The 16,517-nt window shown below is 37.5% G+C and overlaps 1 protein-coding gene across 13 annotated transcripts in view; it reads left to right on the top strand.

Annotated features, from left to right (window-relative positions):
• CADPS (calcium dependent secretion activator) overlaps nt 1-16,517 on the top strand; it is a 437,940-nt gene that overhangs the window by 329,614 nt on the left and 91,809 nt on the right. For all 13 annotated transcript variants that reach the window (XM_067463444.1, XM_067463445.1, XM_060766448.2 and 10 more), the window contains 3 exons: nt 1,540-1,696; nt 4,558-4,699; nt 15,929-16,075. In XM_067463444.1, coding sequence (XP_067319545.1) covers nt 1,540-1,696; nt 4,558-4,699; nt 15,929-16,075 — 446 coding nt within the window. The remainder of the gene's footprint in view (nt 1-1,539; nt 1,697-4,557; nt 4,700-15,928; nt 16,076-16,517) is intronic.

The following is a 16,517-nucleotide window of genomic DNA, read 5'->3' as shown; positions in this document are numbered from 1 at the left end:
GGTTTCAGATTTTTCTTCATTTGAGTTCCAAAGATTTTTATGATGGACTTTAGAGGCTGCATGATTCCCACCCTCGAGTGAAAGAATAATTTACTAAACTACCGTTGGAAAAAAATTGGCTATGAATAATTCTAGGGTAGTTTTTCACAGTGATTATTATTAGATGTATCCAATTAATATTTATGACCAAGAAGTTTAATTCTGTCTCTTTGTTTATGCCGAATCCCCCTTTTTCTCCTCACTAACAAAAGTATACATCGATAATTGGCATAACTAATCACAAACCAGATCTTTTATTTATATACATTCAAATTGATAACAGTCTTGCTAGACTAAATGTCAACTCAATGTTCACATGGGACACCATACACAGAGGAAAGTATGGAGAAACTGATTTTCCCACTATCTCATTCTCCTACCAGCCCCTCAGGGTGCCAAAATTGTTTCAAGGGATGGGAGTGTTGCTGCCCTGAAAGAGGAAACAGGAAACTTTAGTATAGGGAGAGGTAAAATAAAATATACTAAGCCCTCAAGTCACCTTTCAAGTCTAACTTGGTCTCTTCCTTTTAAAAATATTAGTGATGTTCCTTAGCATGCATAAATAGGGAGCTGCTGGATAGTTTCCATATTGCAGAAGGTCCTGTTCACAGCACCACTCATATTGCATGTTCCTAAGCCAGAAGTGGTTTTAAACACGCGTGCATGTGTTCCAGCACATTCACATCTGAGTTATGTATGATGTGAATGTCACTTCAGAGAAGCTGTACAGTGAATTCTGAAGGACCCATGCGCATGACGACAAGTTACTTCACTGAGATTTTTCGGTTTTCAACTTTAGATTTATTTCCTACCATGTTCACATCCTGGCTTGATTGTGCATGGTTTTTATAACACCATCACTCTAAAATTGGGCAATTTTATTCTTCCAATTCAGTGAAACAAACTGCTTTAAATGACTTTAAAATGTAATATGTAATATTAAGGTACATTGTTGTTTTTTAATCCACTGCTTGACCTTGGATTGTGCATGTGTGGATCCCATGCCGGTCCTGCTTTTACACTATAATAATCTAGATCAATTGTTGAGAACATTGTGGGAAAGAAAAACAGAAAACCCACAAACACAGTGAAGAAACTCCCAGGCGTTCTATATTTTAGAAAAAGAACTAGTTTGCCCTTCTAGCACATAGCATGATCCAAAGGAAAATATGTGGGTTATTGTAAACTGAACAGAGACATCTTCTTGGTTGCATTCAGATATGTAGAGCACTACAGATCTGATCCCATTCTCCCTAAGAATTGCTGCCTATGGTAGCAGATGTTTAATGGATCTAGTTAGTTTCTGGCACCATATCTTCAGTGTGCTAGCATTTTGCACCCCTGTTCTCTTTACAATAAAGCTAGTTTTCTATAGAATGTTCATTAGGCTATTTTTAAAAAAATGCCTGCTGAACATGGATCAAGGTTACTTTGGTTAAGAACAGCTCTAACATGGTTTTCCCTCTCTTTACTCTTCTCTCTCTCTATGGCATTTTAAAGGCATTTGCATGGTGGTCTGACTTAATGGTTGAACATGCGGAAACCTTCCTCTCATTGTTCGCGGTAGATATGGATGCTGCACTAGAGGTCCAGCCCCCAGATACCTGGGACAGCTTTCCACTCTTTCAACTCCTAAATGATTCCCTTCGTAATGATTGTATGTATTGTATTATAGGCATTTACAGTTCTTTTTTGATAAATCAAAACTGTTAGGATAATGACAGATTTTCCCCCTCTGTTTTTTTTATATTCTTTCTCATAGATTTATGCTATTTAAAAATTATATTTTGTCATTTGTTTGACCTTCTTGGTGAATTTGGAAGAAAAACGTAATTGTATATTCATAGTTGAGAAAATAACAGAAATAATGGATGTGCATATAAACTCTTGTAAAACACAGCATTGAACTTTCATAACCCTACTTTAAAAGCATCTCTGCCCACACAATATAAACAAATAACACAATCCACCATGACGCCTTTTCTTCAATTGGCTGGTGCTGCTTGTTAGCAGTTTTCAATAATATGATCTGCAAGCTGTAGAAGCAAATATCAACTTGTACAACATTTCTATGACAGATCCTTTTTCATATCAGAAAACAAGCAGTTACAGCAGTTTTTCAGGAAAGACTATGCAAGCAGTTGGCAGTGATTGCTTTCTGGTATCCACAGCCATTTTGAGTCACATGCTAGGGAAGAGGAATGCACTTTAAAACAACCAAAAGTGGGTGGGGTTTTTTTTTAAAGCATGAACACAAACAAGAAAATTACAGCCCTGAGTTTCCGAGCCCAGGTGAAATACGTGTGGATCCCCACTCCTTTCCTATTTCTTATCTGGGATCCCATTATCACTTTCTGGCCTACTGGATATCCAACTTGTGTTGGTGACAGAATTCAGACAGGCAAAGTTAATATCAATACTCCCTTCAAGCACTCTTGAGTACTGGAATCTCAGGATGTTTATATGGGAGAATGAGCACGCTTACTAACAATCATTTAGGTCATTTATTATATTCCAATCATAGATACACAAATATGTGCAGTTTCCACAGGGGAAAAGTATAGATATGTCAATGTCTAGGCCAGGGGTCCCCAAACTAAGGCCCGGGGGGCAGATACAGCCCTCCAAGGTCATTTACCCAGCCCCCACTCAGGGTCAACCTAAGTCTGAAATGACTTGAAAGCACACAACAACAACAACAACAACAACAACAACAACAACAATCCTATGTCATCAGCCAAAAGCAGGCCCACACTTCCCATTGAAATACTAATAAGTTTATATTTGTTGAAATTGTTCATCATTTTAATTATTGTATTGTTTTAAAGTGTATTTTGCACTACAAATAAGATATGTGCAGTGTGCATAGGAATTCATTCATGTTATTTTTTCAAATTATAATCCGGCCCTTCAACATTGAGGGACTGTGACCTGGCCCTCTGTTTAAAAAGTTTGAGGACCCCTGGTCTAGACACATGTCTTTTATGACATTATACTGTATTGCGTTTAGAACATCATACATCCATTACATTACTATATATGGCAAGTCAGACTGTGTTGCAGCCTTTTCTTCAAATATTGCCGGCTGCAAAAGTATTCTAGATTCTCTCTCTTTTCCGTTTCTTTTGGATTCTCCCCAAATTCCTCCCAGCTTGTCAACTATCCTATCTGGCCCAATCACATGGAAGTGCTGGTGGTTCTCCATTTATGTAAATCAGCCATTGTATCTGCTAGAAGGTTATTATAGGCCATATATTCTGGGTGTTTTCTTATCATAATTACGATTGAGTAGGTGTTTGCCTAGACCTAGACTGCTGTGTTGTTTCCAGTAATACACACACACACACACACACACAGCAATTGCCTTCTGCATGATATTTTATACTCTAAAGATTCTGTAATCTATATGTTATATTTCCAAGCCATGAAGTTGGCAACCAGACCAGCCCTTCTTTCATCCTCTCTATTCCGTATGTTCTTTGGAAGTCCATGTAGATTCAAACACGCCATCCAGGAATTACCCATTAGTGATTTTGAAAAGGAATCTCCGTTGTGAGATCCCTCACCACACACCTCTTGACAATCATAGTTAGGGCCATGGTAAATGGCCTGGCTTTGCTCTAAAAAGCCCCACTGGCTATCCTTAAAGATTTCTGCCATTCATTGTTCCTCTTAAAACCACCTTCTTTTAGACTTACACCAAAAAGCTTCAGCTTGTTGAACTTGCAGGCATCTCCTCCTCGGTTGCCATGATCCAAAGAAATAGCCTGTTCACATAGAGAAGAAAATGTGTATATCCAGAGGCCAAGATCAACTGGTGTACTTCTATGTCCAGCACTATCCAAACTGATGTTTTCTTCCCTACTTTTCCCCTTCTACTACCCTCCATAGCATCAAAAGTCTAATCCAGAGCAGGTTTTTCATTGTGGGCTTGATCATTATGGCAGAAGCAATGGATTAGATTAGAGATCTTAGGGGAATGGGGGACCATTTTCTCACTGATTTGAAAAAGACTGTTTGAGATCTAAATTATTTTTTTTCAAACCCGTAAATGAATTCTTGTTGGCACCTAGCATTTTTAAAGGGCCTTTTCTAGAGTTTATATATCAAACTATGTGACATATCATAGAAGGTATCGCAATTTTTAAAAAAAATAGAATTTGGGGGATTGGCATTTGAGGAACCTGTATTGCATATAGATCCCAGGCATAGTTGCCCATCCTTGCATTAATATAATAGCACATATAATGTCACACATATTTTGCTACTTCTCAAAGTTATAATCATGTATACCAAAGCTTTTTTTTTCTGCCCAGAAAAAAAATACACACCTGATTAAGTGTAGCTACCTGATTAGTACAAATTTGCATTTTAATAAAGATATTATTATTATTATTATTATTCCCTAATGAATTTCACTTAGAAATACATCATGTGTGATATATATATATATATACAACTGTTTTGGAATTGCTGTGAAAGATTTCTTATATATTATTTATTTGTTATTTATTCTAGATAATTTGTGCAATGGAAAATACCACAAACATCTTCAGGACCTGTTTGCTCCACTTGTTGTTAGATATGTTGATCTCATGGAGTCCTCAATTGCACAATCAATTCACAGGGGCTTTGAGCGGGAGTCATGGGAGCCAGTAAAGTAAGAAAACCTCCTTTGATAAAATTGGAGTATTCGAGTACAAGAGGACTCGTGCACAGATGAATTAGTAAAAATTAGATGCTCTGTGACTATTGTCTATTTTATGCTAAAAACAATGTCCTTTTAAAAACTGATAAGATATTATGTAGTATGTTTTAGTTCATAGTTTTCATGAACAAGATACTCTATACAGTGGGCCCTCTGTATCTACTGGAGATTAGTTACAAGACCACTCATGAATATCAAAATCTGTGGAGGCTCAAGCCTCATTACATACAATAATGTAGTACAGTGGCATCCTTTATATAAAATGGCAAACCACTCAAGCAAGATATGACTGTATAGTCATAGTGCTCAGCACATAGCAAAATCATGGTTTGCTTTTGGGGGTTTTATTACAAATATTTTCAAGCCATGGATACAGGAGGCTGATTGCATTAGATGGTCTAAGAATGTTTTCTATTTTCATGTTTGAAGCAACATCTTTGTAGGCATTGATAAGGCACTCTGTATATTTAAGTTCAGAGTTTCCATGAACAAGATATTATAAAGTATATTATTCATGGTTAACTTTGTCTTTAATTATAATTATATTTCTTCTGACTCTTTTAAGTCCATACCACTTCAACCATAATACTGTCAGTGGCATCACCAGGATTGGTGTCACCCAGTGCAATAACTTGTGGTATTACCCCCACAGATCTCCTCCTTTACCAGACCATATCACAATATTGTTGCTAAAGTGCCAGAAAAGATAAAAAAGGAAACTATTTAACAAACAGAAGCAACAAAAACAAGTGTGCTTGTAGTGCATGAAGAAAAACCATGTGATTTGAAGCACCACTGTAACTGGGTAATAATGACATTCTGACCGGAGCACATGTACATTAGAAGTAAATTAGCATATAGTTTCAACCTTTTAGGTACAATATATATAAGCTAAAGCTGGGCTTACAAAAAGGGTTTTTGTAGTTATATCTAACTGCAGGTATATGCTAATTAAAAATAATAAATGTGTGTTGAAACACTTCAAATACATATTAAAGACAGTCATTTTAGTGTTACCCTGTACAGTCTACACTGGTGCAGCCACTGAATACCATACTAGTTTTCCTCCTTGAAACAATTGATCTGTCTGCCATTTTAAGTTTTTTTTTTTTTACTAAGTCACCTTAACCATTTATTTGATGGAACAGGAATTCAGTAGTGATATTTACTTCCACAAATTCCTGGAGCCACTTAGAACCCATGCAAACCATATATTTTCCCACATATCAGAACCTTATATGGGGGAAAACTGCCTGTACTAATTGGAAGGATGATAGAAATGATCAGGTAATTCAGGAATAAAAGAGTTCCTCCCCCCCCCCCCCCCCAGTAGTTTCACCATGAGTTTCAGGTAAAATATTGGGCAAGTGACATGATTCTTTGGGCTTTATGGCTGAGAGTGGAGGAAATATAATTACTCTGGTGTGGATTAAACACATAGAAACAACTTCCATGCCAATGGTGTAGGGAATGGTCTTACGTCTTCCACACTGGCCTACTTCTAACTTTGTTTCCATCCAAGCTTATAATCAGCAGTTCTCTTAATTTTAGCTTCTATAATTCAAAATGTTATGTTTTTCCATATCCAGCCAGATTTTATACCTAACATGGATTATGAATGCCTTTAACATTAATTGCAGTAGTAGCAATTGTTGTATCATGGTGGTTCCTAAAGTTCCAGTCGATACCTGATATCAGTCAGTTAGCTCAATAAGTAGACCATCAGACTTTTAATCTTGAGGGTCAAGGGTTCATGTCCATATTTGGGCGTGAAAGACCAGTGAGCAGTTTTTCAATAGTTTCTGTGAGATAACACTGAATCACATATCAAGAACCTATGTGGCAAATGGTTATGCTATTTGTCACATTATCAAGTAATAATACCTCTCAGGAGGATCTGTTCATTACCTCTTAGTAGCCTTTCAATCCCTATCCATGGTGTTCCATACAACTAGTTGTTGGGGAGTGTTCAGCTGGAAAGAGGATTTCAGTCTGCCAATTTAGATGTGTACAAATATATATTTAAATTAGGAATGGTGATCTGCCAACCTTTTGATGATGTGGACTGCAGGTCCTAGAGGAGCTAGCCATCATAGCAGGTGGCAACGAATGCCACAAGTTGAAGCCTGATGCTACCTGGAGGACCAAAATTATCTGCCCTCAGTTTAAAGCTACTTCTTTAATTTTTTGACAATTCTCTGCAAGGAATGTTTATTGAGCTTACCATAACTTCAGTAGGTGTAAAACAAAATTGGAATGTGTATTGTTTTCTTCTTGAGGGGGCTGAAAAAGTACTTTCAACTTTGCTTGAAGAGGGAATGAAGATACATCGCATCCAGCCTTCTGCACGACCTTCAGATCATTAGGTCAAAATTGTGCTGCTGAAATCACATTCATGCCAGCCAGGAAATCCTATCATAACACTCTTTAAAAATAGACCTTGCAAAGCGCAATGGAAACTTGATAACAGATCAAGCCAGAACTATATGATCCTACATTCAATCTAGCCAGATGGCTGTATACAAAAACATTGTTTATGTATGTATGCCATACATTACCTTCAAAATAACACAAGGCATACATGCAAAAATATTGCAAGATCCAATTTATTTTTGAAAAAACTGTATACATCTACCTCCCCTTTTAATTTTTTAAAACACTTTTGAGCTTGCTCTGCAAAGCAGCAAAACTCACTAAGATTAGTTGAAATGCTCTTTAAAAGGTTACACAGCTGGTAAGTGTGGGCAAAACTGTACAGGGAAAATGAATCAAAGCAAGACAGCAGCCTAACATAGTTTTCCAAAACACTGAATATGCAAGTTAAATCTGTTCTCAATCTGATTTAATGTAAGCAGTTACATGAGGTGAAGGATCATGCCAGCATTGCCTTTGTACTAGTCACTCAAACTCCATAGTATGCTTCAGACATGTAGGTAACTGTGCACTGAAGAAGGCAGTCACCAGGTTACCTTGAACAAGGATTATTAGTTCAATGGGAGTGTCACAATATGTGTCCTTCTCAGAAAATCAGTGAAAAAAATAGTCTGCTGGTGGTTCTTTTTCTTTTTTATCTCTCTCCTTCTTTCCTCCCTCCTTTATTTTTTGCAGAAACCTTCAGGTGCCTTACTGCCATAGAAATAAATTAATATAATGATTGACTGATTGGCTTCTTAGTTAATTATACTTAACTCTCACAAGCAAGTATATCTGTGACAAAGACTTATAGCAGAGGCCCTGCTTCTGGTTGTCACATCCTTGCTGGCAGAATAGTAAAAACATCATAGATCCATATCCCATATGCCTGCGAAACAGACCTGGTTAAATAGGTTTTGGAGCCCAGTTATGATCATGGAAATAGTGCCACAATAATGTCTATATTGGGATTATGAGGGCAGATTAATTACAGATATGTGACTGATATGCATCTATAACTAGAGCAGGAAGACAGTTCCATTTGGTGGCCACCAAACATTCTTCATCTGGAATGACTGGGAAAAGTATTACGAGATGTTCAAAGATGAAATGTAGCACAAAAACAGGAAGACATCTGGAGAAGACGCTTCTGGACAAAAGTGGCTTGCAGGCATCATACGCAGAAGTCTTATCCAAAAACAGTTTTGAGTCATAATAAAGATATAATGGCTAAGTTTCAAAGAAGTAGTAGACATGCCCATGAACTAATCTTATACACAGAATTTTCATTAATAGTTTCAATGTAAAATGTTTTTCTCTCTTGCGTATGACTATCGTTTCTTTACATCCTGAGTCATAGTTACTTCTTCTCACATCTCACTTCAAGAAATATTAAAATGTGAATGGTGCAAAAGTTTCTCCAATGTCACTTACTTCTTAACATGGGGACAGTAAGATGATGCCAATACAGGACAGTTAAACTTGTCAAATAGTGAGATTTTGGCCTAAGCATAAAGTGTTTAAATGAATATTAATGAATTGGGTATGTGATTTCTTTTCTAAGGCTTGGTCACTGAAGGGTGCTTTTTATAACAAGGACTTTCTGAATTAATCTTACAATGTCATGAACAATGTGATGTATATATAGAGACAATGATATTCTCTTGAGCAGGACAGATGGTAATTCAATAGTTTTGCCTGATAAAATAAATGGCTGATATGATAATATTTTTATTGTGATCTCTGGAATATGTCTGCTACAATGAGCTGTCTTTAGTGAGCCTTGTTTATGTCTTTACAATGTTTGTTTCTTGTTTTGAGTAGAAATACTAAAAAAGTGTATTTCTAGATAACAAAGTTTTGTTTCTCGAGGTCGTTGTTTTCTGGTCATGTTTGTCATCAGAATATGCAACTGTACTAACTTGCAGTGTGCATTTTATATGAAATGTGTTTTCCAAATTGTAAAGTATTCAGTAGAGGAAACCAGGCAGATAACCAGTTGGAACATCCTGGAATCATAGTTCTAGTTCTTACTGAAGCAATAAACATGGGTCTGGGTTGTACAAGTTCTACAAATGGGGGTGTAAAGAAGCACTAATCCCACCGAATACCACCAATTGTGAAGGTGCACGTGGTAAAGCACCCACTGCCACCTTATCTAAGAGGGAAGCCGGGCAACGATCAATATCAGCCTAGGAACTATTTTATAAAGGGACTGTTTCTGGCTGACTTTATTATTGCAGGATGTTCAACTTAGAAGAAACTGTATCAGGCAAGGCTTGAGGAGAACAGTAACAATTTTATTAGAACAAGCAAGGTATATCAGATTTGATTGTTACTTCACAAGAGGCACGAATCTTGACTGGTTACATTAGTAAGGTTTCATGAGTAAACTCAGGCAAACACTTCATAAGGTTTCACAGCTGGCACAACAGGCTTAAACCCAGCCAAACCTTGATTCTTAATTCAGAATCAACAACCCCCTGTACCGGGTCCTTCTCTGCAACCACTTTGGTCACCAATTGATTCCCTGAATCTCCAAGAGATTCAGTTTTTCCCTATAGCACACTGGCTACAGACACATTCCCTGAATCTCCACCCAAAAGATTCAGTGTTTTCTCAGCAGCTCTCCGGCCACTGACTGGAGCTTAACTGCCACTTTCAAATCTTTTACTCCTTTAGCTCCGCCCACCTCCTCTGCTGCCTTGTCTTGTCACCATGGCAACCTATCTCTCTCAGCTAGGCCCTGGCAACAAATGTAATCCCTAAATACAGATTCAAACACATTATAGATAACACTTTATAATAAACATTATAAATACAGTTTAAACACATTATAAATAACACTTTATAATAAATACATCTCTACACCTTCCCCCCCAGAAATATTAATTTTTTGGACCATTCCCAGTCCCAGAATGGCAAAAAAAATAATTCCACATATTATCCAACAATAAATACATATATATCAATTCTGAAAGGGAAACATATTAGGGTTAAATACATTTCAATTACACATATATACAAACCTTTAACCTACGAAATTCTAGTATCATCTATGGATGTGGTATCCAAGTCTCACATTTTTATATTTATACATATATTTGTAAATATTTATTGCCTATTGCAAAACGTATATACCTATCACACTTTAATATAATGGGTTTATATCTATGGTATGAAACATATACAGTTCACCACTGTAATAACATCATACATTTCACAAATCTGTAATTAAAACAGGTTAACCATTTTTAAAATATTATACTACATTACACATCTATTACCTTTCTACATTTACACTTTTATTACGCAATGTGTTATTTGATCTGGCCCTTGTAGAGAATAAGGTTTTTGTTTTTTCTTTTACTCAATTCCAATTCTCCTTTCCCTGATACCCATTCTCAAATTATAACAGGCCAATACACTTCCCCCAGTACCACATTCTTCTTCTTTTTCCTCTCCGCTGCTGGAGTTATCCTCTTTCCATCTGGTCTTCCAATTATCAGGAACAGTTCTGCTTTTATCGAGTTCTAAGGCTTGAAATGAGACTTGCTTCAGCGTAGCACTCTGTTGTTGCGAAGAATCAACACTTCCTTGAATATTCTCTCCTGGTCTTGAAGAGAACTCGCCACCGTTGGAAGAACGAACAAGAACACCTTTTCTCTCCTTTGTGATCTCATCACTGTTATCTGGACAAACTTTCAAAGCTAGAAATTGCAGCTTTTTCTTTTTATCACCACCAATATAGTCTGTGTATATTAGTTCTCTTGTCAGTCTATCAGCTTGGTTTTTATTCTCTCTTTCTTCTTTGTTCAAGGATAAAGGAGATTTCTCTTCCGACACCTGGCCAAATCTTCTTTTTCTGTTCACCCTCTCTTCAGATGTAGACACACCGACATGTTCAGAGTTAGCAAGGAAGAGTTGATCTAAAGTTTTACTCTCAACAAAATGTCTCTCTTTTTCACCATCACCTGTCATAGGGTACAATCTTGTATTTATCATTTTGTTGATGTCAGCTCTTTGATAAGTTTTACATAAACTCTTATCCTCAGCTATAGTTCCATTCTTTAGAACTTCTTTTGTTTGATCATCTGGAACTTTTACAGTGGATGAATCATGTCCAGAAGTCATCTTAATTTCAATTAGCCCTTCAGGTGTATGGATCTTTGTTTCGCAGAAGACCCCTGGATATTCTGGACTCGCATCAGCTTCTACTGTCACGTCCAGAGTTTGTTTTCCTTTTGATTGTGTCTCATGGTCTTTGTCACAAAGTTTGGTTGAGGTAATTTCTTTACGTGGAGCTGAAGGTAATATATCTTTTAAAGTCAACAATTCTTTCAGCTCTTTTTTCTCCTCAGAATTTATCACTTGTCTTTCCAGACCTATTGTTTCTATACTCTCTTCACTGGCTCTCAAATAATCAGCCACTGGAATCGGCTCTGCTGCAGGGCTTGTTCCTCGTTTGCATGGTCTCTCCTGGCTGTACACTTCTGACTTTATATTTGGAACACCATCTCCAGCAATAAATCTATAGGGTTGTTCTTCTGCTCTTTGTTCCTGTTGAATTTCCTCAACTCCTCCTGTCTTCTTAACAACCTTAGCAACTGTAGCACTGGCTTCTGGGCTCTCATCCCCATCTTGTTGTATGGCAAAACACATGGCTTTTTGTTCAGGGCTTTCATTTTTACATTCTTTCTCCCCACACGCCATCTTATAGAATTTAATCTCCTCAGCCAAATCATTTCCAATTAAACATTGATATGGTATGTCAGGACTGACTGCAAAATCCCACATACCCTTCCATCCTTTATATTCTATTGGCAAGGTCACCACGGGTGTCGGGATCGCGGGACCTAAACCTTTTAATTTTATTTCAGAGGTTGGCTGTTGAAATTTCTGAGGTATTATTTCAGGGTGCGCGATGCATACTTCGGAACCTGTATCTCTGAGTCCTTTCCTGTCTTTGTGATCAATAGAAATGGTTTCTAAGTAGTCCTTAGATGGGCTGCCTGACAGGATGAACAAACATTGTTTCTCTCCAGGCTCTGAGCTTGAACTCTCCTTTGAAACAGTATCTGCTTCTGCCCTTGGTGTTTCTTTCATTTTATTCACAAAGAGGGTTGTTTTCTCCTTCTTTAACAGGGGACATTGATATTTTAAATGATTCCATTCTCCACATTGAAAGCACCGTCGTTTTACCTCAGGAGCAGTTGGCCTTATTACACTCTGCCTCCTATAGGTGGTGTCTTCTAAGTCAGCACCCTTTTCTTGCTGTGGGCGCTTTTGTTGTGAATAAAATGGCTGCCTGTTTGTTCTTTTGTCCCCTGGCAGATCTTCCCTTTTAAATCCTTCTTTCAAGGTTGTTATTTGATCTGCCATACCCGCTGCCTCTACAATCGTGGATGGCTTGCGATCTTGAATCACCCAACGAATTTCATAAGGAACTAATTGGAAAAATTGTTCCAATTTCAAAAGTTCCCTCAGCTGTTGATAATCTTCTACCTCAGACGTCTTTATCCAACTATCGAACAGTTGAGACAATCTAGAGGCCACCTGAGCAAAACTTTGTGTTTTATCTTTCTTCAACGTCCTGAACTTAAATCTATAATATTCAGGAGTCAATCTATATTCCTGTTGAACCTGTTTCTTAAACAGATCATAGTCTCTACAAGACTCCTCCGGCATCTGTCCATAAATCTGTAAAAGCTTCTCATTTATCTGAGGCCTTAGGTATATCATCCATTTGTCTCTAGCTAACCCAAAATCTCGACAACATCTCTCAAAAGATATAAGGAATTTCTCTGGGTCATCTCCTTTTGTAAATTTTGGGAATTTCTTTGTCAAATCTGGGGTATCCACTCCAGATCTCCCTTCCTGGACAACACTGGATGTTTGTGCCAAAGCCAACCTTTGTTTTTCTAGCTCAAACTCCATTCTCTTCAATTCTAACTCCTGTTCTCTCTCTCTTTCTCTTTGTCTTTCCTCAAATTCTCTTTCTCTTTGTTTTGCCTCCATCTCTAGTTCTAACCGTCTCATCTCTAATCGTTTTTCCTCCATTTCCAGTTTGTATTTATAAGCCATTTCTGTCATAGGCACTGGCTCTGTCTCTGACTCAGAGCTCGAGCTTTCCCCTTGGTCTCCCTCTCTTTCCTCAGCCAGCTTTCTCTGCCGCCTGGTAGCCATGTTTTCAACAACTTTTACCTCACAACTTATTCCTAAATTAAACTTAAGGCACTCGATTAGTTGTTACACGAATCCCGTCGTCTGCCACCAAATTATGTAAAGAAGCACTAATCCCACCGAATACCACCAATTGTGAAGGTGCACGTGGTAAAGCACCCACTGCCACCTTATCTAAGAGGGAAGCCGGGCAACGATCAATATCAGCCTAGGAACTATTTTATAAAGGGACTGTTTCTGGCTGACTTTATTATTGCAGGATGTTCAACTTAGAAGAAACTGTATCAGGCAAGGCTTGAGGAGAACAGTAACAATTTTATTAGAACAAGCAAGGTATATCAGATTTGATTGTTACTTCACAAGAGGCACGAATCTTGACTGGTTACATTAGTAAGGTTTCATGAGTAAACTCAGGCAAACACTTCATAAGGTTTCACAGCTGGCACAACAGGCTTAAACCCAGCCAAACCTTGATTCTTAATTCAGAATCAACAACCCCCTGTACCGGGTCCTTCTCTGCAACCACTTTGGTCACCAATTGATTCCCTGAATCTCCAAGAGATTCAGTTTTTCCCTATAGCACACTGGCTACAGACACATTCCCTGAATCTCCACCCAAAAGATTCAGTGTTTTCTCAGCAGCTCTCCGGCCACTGACTGGAGCTTAACTGCCACTTTCAAATCTTTTACTCCTTTAGCTCCGCCCACCTCCTCTGCTGCCTTGTCTTGTCACCATGGCAACCTATCTCTCTCAGCTAGGCCCTGGCAACAAATGTAATCCCTAAATACAGATTCAAACACATTATAGATAACACTTTATAATAAACATTATAAATACAGTTTAAACACATTATAAATAACACTTTATAATAAATACATCTCTACAGGGGGCTTCCATGATGTGACATTTCTCTTTATCATTAGGGGCCCCACCATCACCAAAGAGCTGCATTTCCTTGGGGGAAAATGATTAAGAGTCAAATATCAGCATGTAGGAGCAGGGAGAAAGTGACAAAGGGAAGAAAATGGATCTCTTAGAATCATCTCTATTGTTTATAATAGACACTTGTGGAATAGGAACCTCAGTTTTTGGCATTTACTCTGCTGAATTTAATAGTTTCAATAATATTGCTGCATACTTATCTATGAGTATGATTCCCTGAATGTAATAAGATGTTTTTGATTAGACATGAATTGCAGCGTGAATACAATCCCCTGGAGACTTATTTGAACTCATATGAACAACACTAGACTGCATTGCTATCATCTAAGGCACCTTTCAATGGAAATGCACTCCTTGGAGCTAGGAACTATTTGCTAGAAGTCTGCTGAAGTTTCTCATGCTACTCCTCTGTCTAGCATCTGAAGTCCTAATTCTGTCAGAAAATTTACAGGAGTAAATTTTGCTCATTTCTCAAACTCCAACGACATACCATACAGTGCATATAGCAGGAACCCTTTCTACTAGAACTCTTTACAAATATTATTTATCTGTAATGGCTTAAGTATGTCCTGGGAAGAATAAGCAAACCATAGTCAAATTTCATGCTGACCACAACTCAGTGACTTTTTTTTAACTATGTGTAGTAATTAACTTCCTTATATGAATACCCAAAATGATCTCTGTCTGTAAAGATTCCTTGTTTACTTGGAAGGCAGATGCATTTGGGCATATGTGTTTGTTTATTTATTTATATTGAATTTATACTACTTCAAAGTGAAATCCAAGGTGACTTCCATTCAGTTGAAAAAAGGAAGCTCCAGTGTTTGATGGAATCAATAGGAAGAGTTTGATCGACTCAATGGAATATCAGCAGTGGGAAAATTCAACTCCTATCAAACCTAGGAAGAATAGGCAATGGTGAGGAGATGCAATTCAACATTATCTGGAACATTCTGCCCCACAATGAAGGATCAAGGAGTTGGGTGAAACGTGTCTACTTGGGTCATTCACATTAAAATTGAATGCTTTTACTCAAGTCCAAAAAAAGTGCTTGGAAGTTAGTGAAGACTATTTTTTTTAAATTTAGTAGGAACAAACACACGGAGATTTTTTGAAATATTTCTCCTAGACCTTTTAAATTGCAGTCTGGAAGTAATTCCTACTACTAGGATTTTTTTCTGAGTAGACCATGCAATAGTTCTGTCAGTGTAGTCATTATCATTCTGTCCTTCCAGTCTTCGTTGTTCTGAACTTTGAGCTTTAGAATGTGTCCCACCAATAAATTAGAGGCTAGTTTCTGTGATTTGAAGAGTTCTCAAGAGATGTACGTTACGTCTTTATGTATTATTGATGTTTTAATTTGCTACTTTGTAAATGTTTCTCCTTTCATTTCTGTCTTTGCTCTTTTTGTTTAAGCAACTTGTTGTTCCTTTGACTGCAGATTGCTGGGGTAGGGGAAATCCCAAACCCATTTTTAAGCCTTTCATATTCATGCTTCTCTCAAAAATGTTTTTGGTTTGGGTCTTTTGACTGTTGTCTTGCTGTGAACTTTGCAGATTTGTTTATGAGTGCCACCGTGCTTCTGCTGCATCTGCATTGTCACCGTGATGGTATTTTTTTCTTTCTGTCTGTTTCTTCCACAGGAGTTTAACCAGTAATCTGCCCAATGTGAATCTACCAAATGTGAATCTCCCTAAAGTTCCAAATCTACCAGTTAACATCCCTCTAGGCATCCCCCAAATGCCTGCCTTTTCCACACCGTCATGGATGGCTGCTATATATGATGCTGAGTGTGTATTCAGTTCAATAGATCTCATTTAAATCCAAAAGTAATCTTGGCATGGATATGGATTGTTTATTTCTCTCCTTCATGTTTAGGTATAAAACCGTTTCAAAAGAAGATTGACATATAGCAAAAAAAACACAACAAAAAGCTTGACAAAATCTGGCGTGCAGTTCATTATAAATTAGTATTGGTATATGTATCAAAAGCATATTTTCTACTTCTGACACATGAGTCAACATTCTTGCTGGCAGAATTGTCCAGTACACATACCAAAAATGCTGTTGTTGTATATGCCCTCGATTCTGAACTGTGAGATAAGTGTTAGCAGCATATGGGTTTAAAAAAATCAAAACAAAAATTACCTTGCACTGAAATAAGCAACTTCATAACCTGGATCAGGATCAAAAAACCAATATACTGTTATTTCTTTGATTCTGAGATGCCAT

This window comes from Anolis sagrei, chromosome 2, assembly GCF_037176765.1.
Source record: "Anolis sagrei isolate rAnoSag1 chromosome 2, rAnoSag1.mat, whole genome shotgun sequence".
NCBI classification, from domain to species: Eukaryota; Metazoa; Chordata; class Lepidosauria; order Squamata; family Dactyloidae; genus Anolis; species Anolis sagrei.
Note: the sequence above shows the minus strand (reverse complement) of the source record. Positions and strands in the feature narration are given on the sequence as shown.